General features: G+C 36.3%; 2 protein-coding genes across 2 annotated transcripts; both read right to left on the bottom strand.

Moving 5' to 3' along the window:
- Positions 1-240: 240 nt before the first annotated feature.
- LOC125477371 (multiple organellar RNA editing factor 3, mitochondrial) lies at positions 241-1,942 on the bottom strand. Its single transcript, XM_048584392.1, has 4 exons — positions 1,497-1,942; positions 1,324-1,421; positions 835-900; positions 241-725 (listed from the first exon to the last, which is right to left on the bottom strand). The coding sequence occupies exons 1-4, from the start codon at positions 1,865-1,867 to the stop codon at positions 481-483; spliced, it is 780 nt and encodes a 259-aa protein (XP_048440349.1). The 5' UTR covers positions 1,868-1,942; the 3' UTR covers positions 241-480.
- A 7,177-nt stretch (positions 1,943-9,119) lies between these two features.
- LOC125477479 (exopolygalacturonase-like) lies at positions 9,120-11,384 on the bottom strand. The gene is made up of 5 exons (XM_048584632.1): positions 11,059-11,384; positions 10,597-10,917; positions 10,220-10,509; positions 9,767-9,992; positions 9,120-9,634 (listed from the first exon to the last, which is right to left on the bottom strand). Exons 1-5 carry the CDS (start codon positions 11,275-11,277, stop codon positions 9,407-9,409), a joined length of 1,284 nt encoding a protein of 427 aa, XP_048440589.1. The 5' UTR covers positions 11,278-11,384; the 3' UTR covers positions 9,120-9,406.
- Between the last annotated feature and the right edge of the window lie 869 nt (positions 11,385-12,253).

Below are 12,253 nucleotides of genomic sequence, written 5' to 3'. Positions count from 1 at the left end.
CTGACATGAAATGGAAACTTCTCATCTCAAATCCACAAAAAACCCCCACCAATCAGTAAATTTCTTGCCCAAGTTTCCATTCCATGGTGGTTGCCCTCTACCAACACCGAAGACTAACATGCCTCCTGCGAAATGAAGTTACTTTTGCCATGACCAAGTCCCAAAGCTTACTGTATAAGACCATACTACAAACATATGCATTTGGATCTCTCTAATTAGGAATGGAATGAAGGCAACAAATAGATAATAGCATACTAAATTCATTCTAATACTTGATGTTCTTCAGTGCACAGCTTAACATAAACAGACGTAAAGCAAATACCGGGCAAAATCCCAGAAAGGACTGACAAATATTCACTTTCTTATCTTCAAAACGATGCTAGGGAATAATAATCGAAGTGCAAAAACACCAACTTTTCATTCATGGTAACTTAGTAACTTAGGATTGAGAACTTTGCGACTCTGCAACTATATTTCGATCTAAAAACCATTGCCCCTGTTAAACTCTGTCCCTCCACCCTGAGCTGCATTTTGAGTTGTTTGCTGCACAGGCTCTTTCTGATCCTGGCCCATGATCTGTCTTGGCATTGGCTCTCTCCTTTCAACCTGCATTGTTTCCCTGCGCCTATCATATCGTGGACGAGGCCTGTTTCTAGTTTGTTGTTGCCTTTCATTGTACCTATACTGTGGTCTAGGAATGACTTTCCCATCGATGTATAGATCCCCTACAATTGGTTTAAGAAACCATATAAACAGCTAATCACGATTTGAAAGGTAAGTTCAAATTGAAAATTGAAAACTTCTACATGATTTTAAGTTTCAGCATATACCGACCTCCATAGTCTTTGTTGGGCACATCGAGATATGAATCCGGCAAAACCCATAGAACACCGGGCAGCCCTGTTTAAACAAAACAATCCAATACAAATCAAATTGTATACGAAATGCAGAAGATGATTAGCAGGAGGCTTAGAAAACCAAGCCGGAAAGCCATCATATTCAATCACAAATTACATATTTGAAACCGAAACAAATCAAAAGCAACCCCTCAACCACTTTACCCTTAAACCCTTAACATCTAATTGCAATTCAAACCAAATCACCATAATTCATACAAAGAACTATACTTAAACCCTAAAACCTGAATCCTTATTATATATCTCGATCCATTTCAATAAAAAAAACCCTAATTCATAAAAAGAGAAGCATTTTAATCCTTACCCCTTAAACCCTTAGCCACCTAAAACAGAAATACCCAATATTTAAAGCAGGGCAAGCACCAAAACCCTTAAACCCTAAAATCCAGAACCCGAAAACGATTACCTTTGACCTTCAGAGAAAGCTCCTCAGAAATCAAAGCCCCAAATCCGGTATACGTCGAAGTAGAAACTGAGTATATCTTCTTCTTCGCCTCCTCCTCACTGAAATCCCAAAAACCATCAAAAGGCACCTAAAAGAATATCCAAACATATTAAAGAAGCTGGTCAATTCGGTACCTTCCGAGAACGGTGGCTAGGGTTTTGACGTAGGAGTTGATCATCTCCTCCTCGGAGGGCTTGGGGTCTTCGAACTCCATGACGATGAGCCAGTGCTCGTAGTCGCAGCCGTCGAGGAGGATGGTCTCCTTGGGTGGGCGGTTGCTCCAGTTCGGAGAGGCGTCGTTCAGGGGAGAGTAACCCGACCCGGATTTACTGGACAGGGTCCGAACGTTCGCCGAACCGGGTACGGGCTGGGCGTGTTGTTTGTTCAGGAGAGCGATGGCGAAGCGAGACCGAGAGGACAATGAGGAGTTCGAACAGGCGGAAGATGAAGCGAGGGTTCGGCTGAGGGCCGAGGTTAATGTGCGCCGGGCGGCGGCGTATGCCATTTCGCAGTTTTTTCTGTGTCGCTCTTACGGCCTTCCGAGTGTCAAAAACTGAGACGATGAGTTAGAAGGGTGACTCTGATTTCCATTTTCTAAATGTTATTAAGATAAGAAACGACGACGTTTGGAAAAGTTTTTTCCTTAAGTCCTTAAACTATGACAAATTTGATTGAGGCACAACCATCCAACAGTTTCTTATATTTCACTTTTACCCTTGGTAAAGAAATTAAATATTTAATAAAAAGAAAAGGGATTTTTTGATATAGGCATCTCAGTTTTGAAATTTTTAAATCAAATATCCATGTATTTTAGTGATTTGATTAAACTTTCTTTTGTCATAATTTTGGTGTTATATGCACATTATATTGTAACAAATTTCCTATAATCTAGCATTTTGATTACACTATCCTTCCGTTAGAGATAATTGTAAAAAAAAAAAAAACAAAAGTTGGTTAGATTCAATTTATTTTCACAATAATGCTACAATTTAGCAATAATTATCTACGAATTAAGATATTTTCTTTCCAAAATAGTTTAAAATATTTTTAAATCCTCCAAAATCAAATGTACCAAAATAAGTTTTTCTTTTGGTACGTTAAGAGAAATAGGATTGAGAATAATATAAATGTACCAATACATAATGTGTACAAAGTAAAACGTACCAAAATAAAAATAATGTACCAATATTAACAATAAGTATTAAATCAAACGTACCAAAATTGCAAATAAACGTATCAATTAATGATTTTTATAAATTCAATCATACTCACAGATAATATATACGTAATGTATTGTACCTAATAATAATTCGTCAACAACTATATTTAAAAAACAGCAAAAAAAAAAAAAAAAAAATTCACAAAAAAATTCACAAAAAAGTTGAAAAAATTCCACGAAGCTTTTATGTTGATCACCAACTATTTGAAAAAGAAAAAACCACTTGGAAAAAGAAATAATATTAAATGTTTGCATAACCAAAAAATAAAAAATAAAAAACAAAGCTAACTGTGATCGAAAAAACATATTTGGAAGAAGAGAAAATATAGTTTAATTACTAATATCTCCACTAAATAAGGAAAATTGCATCATGCAAATAAAACAATAAATTCAAAAAGTATTTTAATTTTAAAAAATAGAGGTGACTATTGGCTAAAACACTTTAATCAAATTTTAAAAAGGCATAGATGTTTAATCTAAATGATATAGAAAAATTGTAGGGAATTCTAATTTTCCCAAAAGAAAACATACCTCACTTTTGTACTGGTTTGGTATTGAGGTGCTTTTATAACAGTGGGTATAAAAAAAAGTTGAGCTCAAAAAGGTGTTTGGTAAACACTTAAAAATAGCTTATTTTCACAGTTTTGGGTGAAAAAAAAGCTGAAAACGTGAAGTAGGAAAAATGAGCTTATTCTCATAGCACAGCAAAAGCAGTTTTTTTTTCAAAGCACAGCAATACCAAATCAGCCCGGCGAGAGAGCCGCCATTTGCCGTAATCGCTAGCAACTCGCTTTTTTTTCCCCTCTCCGTTTAGGGCCGATAAGGTTATGGACTTTGACCAATCATTTGCAGAGTTGTTTTCTTTCCATTTAAAAATAAATAAATAAATAAATAAATAAATAAAGTTCGAATGTTAGCTCACTAGAACAAAACTAAATAGTGGCGGATCAGACTATTCTTGTTGCATTTAAACAATAGCGCGCGTAACGGTAAAATTTTTTCTTTAGTGTTTTTTATGAGACATTTTGTTGAGCACTTGGCCAACCAATATCATTGTGTGCTGAGCGTACATCCCACCTTTTAATGCTATATTAATTGTGTCTTTAAGTCAACATTGTTATAGGTCAAACAGAGTAAATGGCCTTTTATAAGATGATTGGGAATAGGTCTTATATATAAGACGACTAGAAGGAGAGAGATAGTTAATGGGCTTTTTATAATCTTAAGAAAAATGACTTACTTTAAATTTTGCTAAAAATGGTGTTGTTTCGCTAAAAACATTCACGTTTCCTTTGTTGGTCTTAGATGAGGATTGAGGTGTAAGATATATGCATACATACCATGTCATAGATCGTAAAGATGCCATTGAACCACAATCATCAAGAACATATTTTATATGCATAGATGAGATAGAACACACACTTGCAACACTAGGTGAAGATGATGAAGCCATTAAAACTCCTTGAAACAGTTAACCTTCTCCTCTTTAGCAATTCGCTAATGCTCTCAAAGAATAAGGCTTTGAATCAAATTGAGCTGTACATTGTAAGAGCAGTGGTTAGTGTTTATATATCGAGCCAATCCTCACTGATCTCCTATTAGAATCAGTGTAGGATTCAACTATCCAATTCATACCAAAACATATGAATAATCACAATCCGAGTACTACTTTAAGTGCTATATCAGAACTACCAATCCCATAAGGATTATGACTACTAAAGCTTATTAACAAAACTTTTCCATATCCAATTCTCACACTATAACTGGACTTAATGTTATGTTCATACTCATATACTAACATTCTTCCACTTGAGAATGAAACATAACATCTAGTACATCGAATTTTATAGAAGTGATCACCAAGTCTAAGTTAACCAAGAGCTTATCTTTACATCCAAATTTCACCCATACATTTGAAGTACAAAACTCTAGAATTTCATCTGCAACCTCACATATGTCATCTCAAGAATCACAATGTACTCTAGCCTGTATTTTGTGAACATATGTAAATAACAATGTCATATCACATTACTCTAACTGATCTCAACAAAAGTTAAAAACTTTAGCCAATCAATGTAAACTAATAGTTTCCAGAAATGCCTCAACAAAACCACAATCGATTTTCTAGCAAATCAAACTATTATTCATAAAATTTGTCTTTTGGTTCAATCTATTTCCCACAAAAAGAAAATTGAACCCTTATTGACAACTAAAACAACAACAAAGGAAAAGAAATAAGCTGGAACACTGCCTAAACAAGTCATACCAACACAACATACTAGCTAACTAACTTGTACCACGAGGTCCACAGCTTCAACAACTAAGATTAACCAAAGAAACATCAATTGTAGTCCTCAAAGCTTTTGATTTCTTGTTCACCCTCACTTGTCAAAAGATTCTAAGACTCCCATCTTCATAACATGTCCCTTAAACACATTATTTGGCAGTGCTTTTGTAAGTAGATTTGCAACCATCAAATTAGTTGGCAGAAACAAAATTTCACTCTCTCCATTTTTACAACTTCTTTAACTTTAAGAAACTTGACATTTATCAACCTTGAGGCTGAAGTTCTCTTGTTATTCTTAGAGAAGAACACAGCAACACTATTATTATAGAACATCTTCACATGTCATTTCACAGATTCTACAATCTGCATCTCAGTGACAAAATTCCTAAGCCAAATTGTCTGTTTGGTTCCCTCAAAACAAGCAACGAATTCAGCTTCCATTGTCGAAGTTGATACAATGGTTTGCTTGGTACTTTTCCATGAAACAACAACTCCATTCAACATAAACACATAACCACTCGTTGACTTTCTCTCATCCCTATCACCTGCAAGATCCGAATCTATGAAACCAATTAGTTCTAATGAATTCTCTCTGCCATACACCAACATGTACCCTTTTGTTTAATGCAAATATCTCAAAACCTTCTTTGCTGCAACCCAATAAGCCTCACCTGGATTTGTTTGAAATTTACCTAACAAACCAACAATAAATGCTAAGTCTGGCATTTTACATATATTAGCATACATAAGACAACCAACTAATGAAGCGTACGGTTTCATCTTCATCAACTCGACCTCATTTTCACTTTTAGGACACTGGTCTTTACAAAACTTATCTCCCTTGTTCACTTAAACATCTGCTTTGTTACAATTCTCCATGTTGAACTTGTTCAACACCCTTTCAATATACCTTTCTGAGACAAACCAAGTAACTTTCTGTTTCTCTCTCTCACAATTTCGATTCCTAGAACATAATGGGCCTCACCTAGGTCCTTCATATTGAAATTAGTACTGAGAACAACCTTAGTTTCTTGTAGTAATTGCTTGTCTGAACTTGCAAGGAGAATATCATCAACATACATAATTAAGAAAATGAACTTTGATCCCTTGAACTTGAGATAAATGCAATCATCTAACTTGTTCTCTATAAACCCATGTGCAATGATTACTTGGTCAAATTTGAGGAGCCATTGCCTTGAAGCTTGCTTAAGTCCATAGATTAACTTATTAAGCTTACAAACCATATTTTCCTTCCCCATTTCAACAAATCTAGTAGGCTGAATCATGTAGATAACCTCCAATAGATCTCCATTCAAGAAAGCTGTTTTTACATCCATTTGATGTAATTCCAAGTCAAAATAAGTAGTTAATGCCATGATAACTCACTTGGAATCCTTAGAAGACTGGTGAGAAGGTATCATTGTAGTCTATTCCTTCTCTCTGAGTGAAGCCCTTTGCCACTAATCTAGCCATATACCTTTTAATTCTTCCAGCAACATCTCTCTTGGTTTTGTAAACCCATTTACATCCTATAGGCTTAATCTGTGATGTTTTATACACTAGGGTCTAAACATTATTCTTGGACATTGAATCCAATTCCTCTTCCATTGCCTTCTGCCATAGAACAACTTGATCACTCTGCATTGCTTGATTATAGGTTACAGGATCATCAATGTCTCCTAAATCAAACTCTGCTTCATGCAAATACACATATCTTGTGAAATGGTTGGTTTTCAAATTCTCCCAGATTTTCTTGGTGAAGGTTGTACCAATGACTGATTTGTTGCCTGAGTATGTTGATCTTGAATGTAAACACCTTCAGTGTTTGGTTGTTTCAGTTATTTGAGTATCTTGTGCACTCACAGTGTCATCATTTCTTGGTCTGAATCAAGATTGGATGCATGCAACCTAGTTAATATGGGCACATATTCATAATCCATCTGAGGTGCACATTCAATTGATTGTTCAACTTCTTCAAATATAAAGTTATCTTGTACTAGCTCAGAAACATCATCATCTTCCAGAAACACTGCATTACGAGTTTCTTAAACCCTAGTATGTGCTCTAAGACAATAAAACTTGAAACCTTTTGACTTTTCAAAATATCCAATGAAAAAACATGATATAGTTCTGGAATCAAGTTTTTTCTCATTAGGATTATAAAACTTAGCTTCTGCTTTACAACCCCAAACATGAAAGTGATCAAAACTAGGTCTCCTGCTTGTCTAGATTTCAAATGGTGTCTTTGGTACTGATTTCAAAGGAACCCTGTTCAATAAGTAGTTTGTAGTTTTCAAAGATTCTCCCCAGAGAAAACTAGATAGCTTGGATCTTGTGATCATGCTCTTTACCATCCCCATCAATGTTTTATTCCTTCTTTATGCCACCCCATTCTGTTGAGGTATTCTAGGGGTGGTATATTGTGCCACAATCCCTTGTTGTTCAAGAAAACAAGCAAATAGACCTTTCTGTTGACCTGCCTCTATGTGCCTACCAAAGTATTCCCCTCCTCTATCTGATCTAACAATCTTAATCACTGTATTTAACTGTTTTTCAACTTCACATTTGAAGATCTTGAAGCAATTAAGGATTGAGGACTTTTCACTAATTAGAAAGAGATGACAATATCTGGAAAAGTCATCAATAAAACTCACAAAGTACAAATTCCCACATATGGTTTTGATTGGAAACGGACCACAGACATCAATATGTATAATTTCCAGTATCCAATTTCCTAACATTGATCATCTTTCATTTCAAGCAATCTACACACTGAGGCACATTTTCCATCCTACTTTACTCAAATCATACACAATGAACCAATTTAATCATATATATAGCCTTACAATCATAGCGAAGAAGACATATTTAGAATAAACAATTCATCATGAGTATAATACACAGATTCATGTTCAAAAGATGTCCAAAATTCACATCACACGTGTCTACATATTCAATCTCTCTTATTACACATAATCTATTAATGCAATTTATGAATGGCAACGGAAACATTAATTAGTTTGAAAGATGTCAAGTGAGATTCTAGAGTGCAACAATGATCTAAATCTTTTAGAATTCGATTTACTTTGATCTTACAATCTTTCCCAAACAAGGAAAACAAAATTATATATATATATATATATATATTTATAGGCTGCAGTAATATATCAAACCGATGAACATACCTCTGAAGATTAGGTTTAATTCTCAGTGATGATCTAGGAATTGATGCAAGTTTTGGTGCATAATCGTGCAATCTCCATAAAAATCAGTGACAAAGGAGTGAAAGAGAGAGAGAGAGAGAGAGAGAGAGAGAACCAAAATTCTCTTAACGGTCATATTGATATTTTTTTTTTAAATTTTAATGGGCTAACGGCTATATTGTCCAAACGACATTGTTTATTTCAAACCCTTTTAAAAATTAAGTTCCTTCTGTTTCTGGGTTTCGACAGTTCTTGAATGAACATCCAGATGCCCTAGTTTGAGTTCTTGAACAAGAATTTCGAATTCAACAACAATAAACAACCTAGGCTCTGATACCACGTGTAAGATATATGCATACATACCATGTCATAGATCGTAGAGCTGCCATTGAACCACAATCATCAAGAACAGATTGTATATGCAGAGATGAGATAGAACACATACCTGCAGCACCAGGTGAAGATGATGAAGCCATTGAAACTCCTTGAAATAGTTAACTTTCTCCTCTTTAGCAATTCGCTAGTGCTCTCAAATAATAGGGCTTTGAATCAAATTGAGCCGTACATTGCAAGAGCAGTGGTTAGCGTTTATATACTGAGCCAATCCTCATTGATCTCCTACTAGAATCAGTGTAGGATTCAACTATCCAATTCATACCAAAACAAATGAATAACACAATCCCAGTACTATTTTAAGTGTTATACCAGAGCTACCAATCCCATAAGGATTAGAACTACTAAAGCTTATTAACAAGACTGTTCCATATGCAATTCTCACACTATAACCGGATCTAATGTTATGTTCATACTCATATACTAACATGAGGTGCATTTGAGAGATGTTGACGTTGTTTAACTTTGATTGAAATTTTCTATTGCACGAAAAAAAAGTTGAAAAAGAGATTTTGAAGGTAGTTTTGACAAGTACATTTAAAATGATTGAAAGCTCTTTTAGCGAAAATGTTTTTGGGTTCTATAACACATCATTCTCATATAGGGATTTTATAAGTGGTTCTGATAATCAAGTCATTTTATATGAATTAAACAACTCCGATGAAAGTAAAACATAATTAGCATAATGGAAAATTACTTAATATTATTTATAAAGTTTTGGGAGGGGCCACGGTCCCGCTGGCCATCAAAGCACAATATGCCACTGATGCCACAAAAATTGTAACTTTTAGTACATGCATCATTCCATTCCCAGAGACACCAAAAGCTCTCCTATCCTTATTCCCCGACCCTTCCAGTAACGATGATATAGATATAAGTAGTTAGTTAAGTAGGACGCAGGACAGGCTGAGGGTGTCTTGATCAACTGCGGGAACTCAATTCTCAGTGGCAAGCTGGTGGGTTTTGTATGCCACCAAAACCAGCTTTTACATTTTTACATACGTTGGTGAGAGCTGCAGCATTTGAACCAGTATACTTCAAATCGATGTCATGAAGCTGAATGTTTTGGCAAGGAACCTGGCTGCTGCAAATGAAATCTACTGCCACATTTGACGGTGTTGTCCCTCTAATGTTTATGTAGTGGACATTGCTGATCTGCACGCGCGATGGCTGCACAATGTTGAAGAAAGTCGGTCAAAGAAGGTTAGGATTAGGATAATTCAAGAGTTCGATGTCATTTATCCGTCGTACCAGATGAAAAAGTAATCATATAGGGTTATAGGATTAACTAGGTTAACAAACCTGGTTCTTGTTGCATCCCCCAGTGCAGTACTCTTGGTCAATTATGATAGGGTTCATAACATTCTGCATGATGATGTCCTTGAAAACCATTCCTGATGCCCGACTAGGACCCGATCCTGGCCATGACTTGATTCTAATCCCATTGTCTGTGTTCAAAAATGTGGTCTTCTTCACGGTGATTCCGGTCACGTCATTTTCGTGCTCATACTTGCCAAGGCTACCAACACTGTCATCAACAAAATGGGGACACAATTAGTCCATTAACATTTAGGAAGGATCCTGGGGTGGTATATAAGGCATGGTAGCGGAATAATTTATTATGTTAGCAGGCTGTTAATTTAAACCATTAATTAACTCTCTTTCAAATGAATCCATAGTTTAAATTTATGGTCTGACAGCATAACATATAGATTTATAGCAGAAGAGTGTAAATAATAAAGACTCAAATTATACCTAATGCCGTGTCCGGGGCCACAAATTACATTGTTGATGGCAATGTTGGTTGATCCCTGAATCATGCCAATGCAATCATCACCGGTGGCAATGTGAGTTCTGGCGACCTTGACATTGTTGGAGTTGCTGATGTGGATGCCATCAGTGTTGGGGCTTGTTCGAGGGGCGGAGATATTCACTCTGCGAACCCTAACATTCTGGCTGTTAGTGATGAAAAGGTGAACTCCTTTGCTATTGAGGGAACTAATGCCTCGAATGACCCCGTCTCTAACGCCGTTGAATTTGATGTTCTGCATTAATTAATCCAATAATTAAAGCCAGTTTTCTTTCTTATAAATAAGAGCTCTAACTCGTTGGTAACTTAATGTAGCACTTACAGATGGGAGTGGACTGCAACCATCGCTGGAACTGCCGCAGTCACCAGCGATTTTCCAGGCACTTGAACCTTGTCCGTCAAAAACGCCATTGCCGATAATGACCAAGCCTTCTACATTCTCAAACAAGAACCAGTATGGCTCTTCATATAAGGACAGATCATTCAGGCCTTTTATGGTCCCTAAAACTTGAACAACTACGGGTTTGGAACTGGTGCATGGCCCTTGAAATATCACTGGCCCACTCTTGTATGTCCCTGGTGGGATCAGAACCCTTGATTTCCCAGTGTTGTGGCATGCTGCAAGCCATGTTTTTATGAAATTCTGCAAATAACCAGACAAACTCAATTTGTCAGACCCAAAATGAATTAGTATTGTGAGTTATGCAGAGTCGTTGTCAGAATGTGTATATGGACCTCACATTTATACAATACAAATAATGTTAGGGTTATCAAATTTGTATACCATGCTTGCATCGTGGTTCCCATCAGGCTTGGCGCCGAAATCTACCACGTTAAAGATCTTCTCATCAGGATCAGCTTTGTCATGAACACCCAAATTACTACCACGGAAAACATCGAACACAGCCTGAGGAATGGCAACCGAGGCGGTGGCTCGAGAGGCCAATGCAGCTAAGCACAAGACAAGAATGGCGTGGCAAGACATTCCTCCAGCAATGGCCATGGCCCCCCCTCACAACTCTACAAGCTAGCTAGCTAAAATATGATGTAAAGAAATTTACCTGCTTTTTTTCCCAGATTACATAACAGGTCTCCGGGGAGACTTTACGATTAAAGTAGGGGATGAAACTAATTCTCTTTGAATGCCTGTATTTATACTACCTAAAAAAATTGTTAATCACCCTCCGCTGCGATCTGTGCGGGGAGGCTCGAACTCTACGGTGAAGGTTAGATTAATTAGTTTTTCTTTTTAAGAATTGTTTTAATTAGTTGGTTTGGCTAAAAATGGTGATACGCTTTGTGTGTGCATGACTAATTCCCTATGTTTAAGGTGCATGTTTAAACATTGTGGTCCTTCACTTCCACCATTGTAGGGCGCTACTTCTTCTCCATGCATTCATCTGCTTTTGCATGGCCACCAAATTATTACCAGACTCCCACCAACACAACAAGATTGATTTCAAAAAAAGCAACAGATTGTATTTTAACTTTTAGTTAAGGGAAAAAAAAAAAAAATTCTGTTGCTCAATTCATAAACTAACAAATAACTAATAAACCGTCCCTTGATTCTAACTATTCATGAGTTATCAGTCGGTTAATAACTGATCTCTGAACAGAAGACTCCAAAATGTTGGAAGGGAAAGGAGTTGTAATTTGAGGTGGATTTTAAGATGGGTGTTTGGTGTTTAGTGACTAGTCCATGAAAAGAGAGATGTACCACGACACAATTATTTAATTGTTCTCCTTCAACCCTAACGCTGGTCTCTCTCTTCCAAAGTCAAAGCCCCCAAACGCAAAGTGGAGGTATAACATGAGGTTACTGGTTGTCCTTAACCTTAACAATTTTAACAAACAATATTATCTACACTAAGGGAGAGAGGGTGAGCTTAGCTTCACAATTGACTAGCAATAATGTGGTTAAATTTAAAATCTCATGTATATTTGTTTGTGTATTGTATTTGACACCTATAAATAGCTAG

The sequence above is a fragment of a genome, unplaced genomic scaffold, assembly GCF_019419815.1.
Source record: "Pyrus x bretschneideri cultivar Hongxiangsu unplaced genomic scaffold, Pyrus_bretschneideri_v1 Contig21, whole genome shotgun sequence".
In the NCBI taxonomy this organism is placed as follows: domain Eukaryota; kingdom Viridiplantae; phylum Streptophyta; class Magnoliopsida; order Rosales; family Rosaceae; genus Pyrus; species Pyrus x bretschneideri.
The sequence above is the reverse complement of the archived record's forward strand: the minus strand, read 5'-3'. Positions and strand labels throughout refer to the sequence as shown.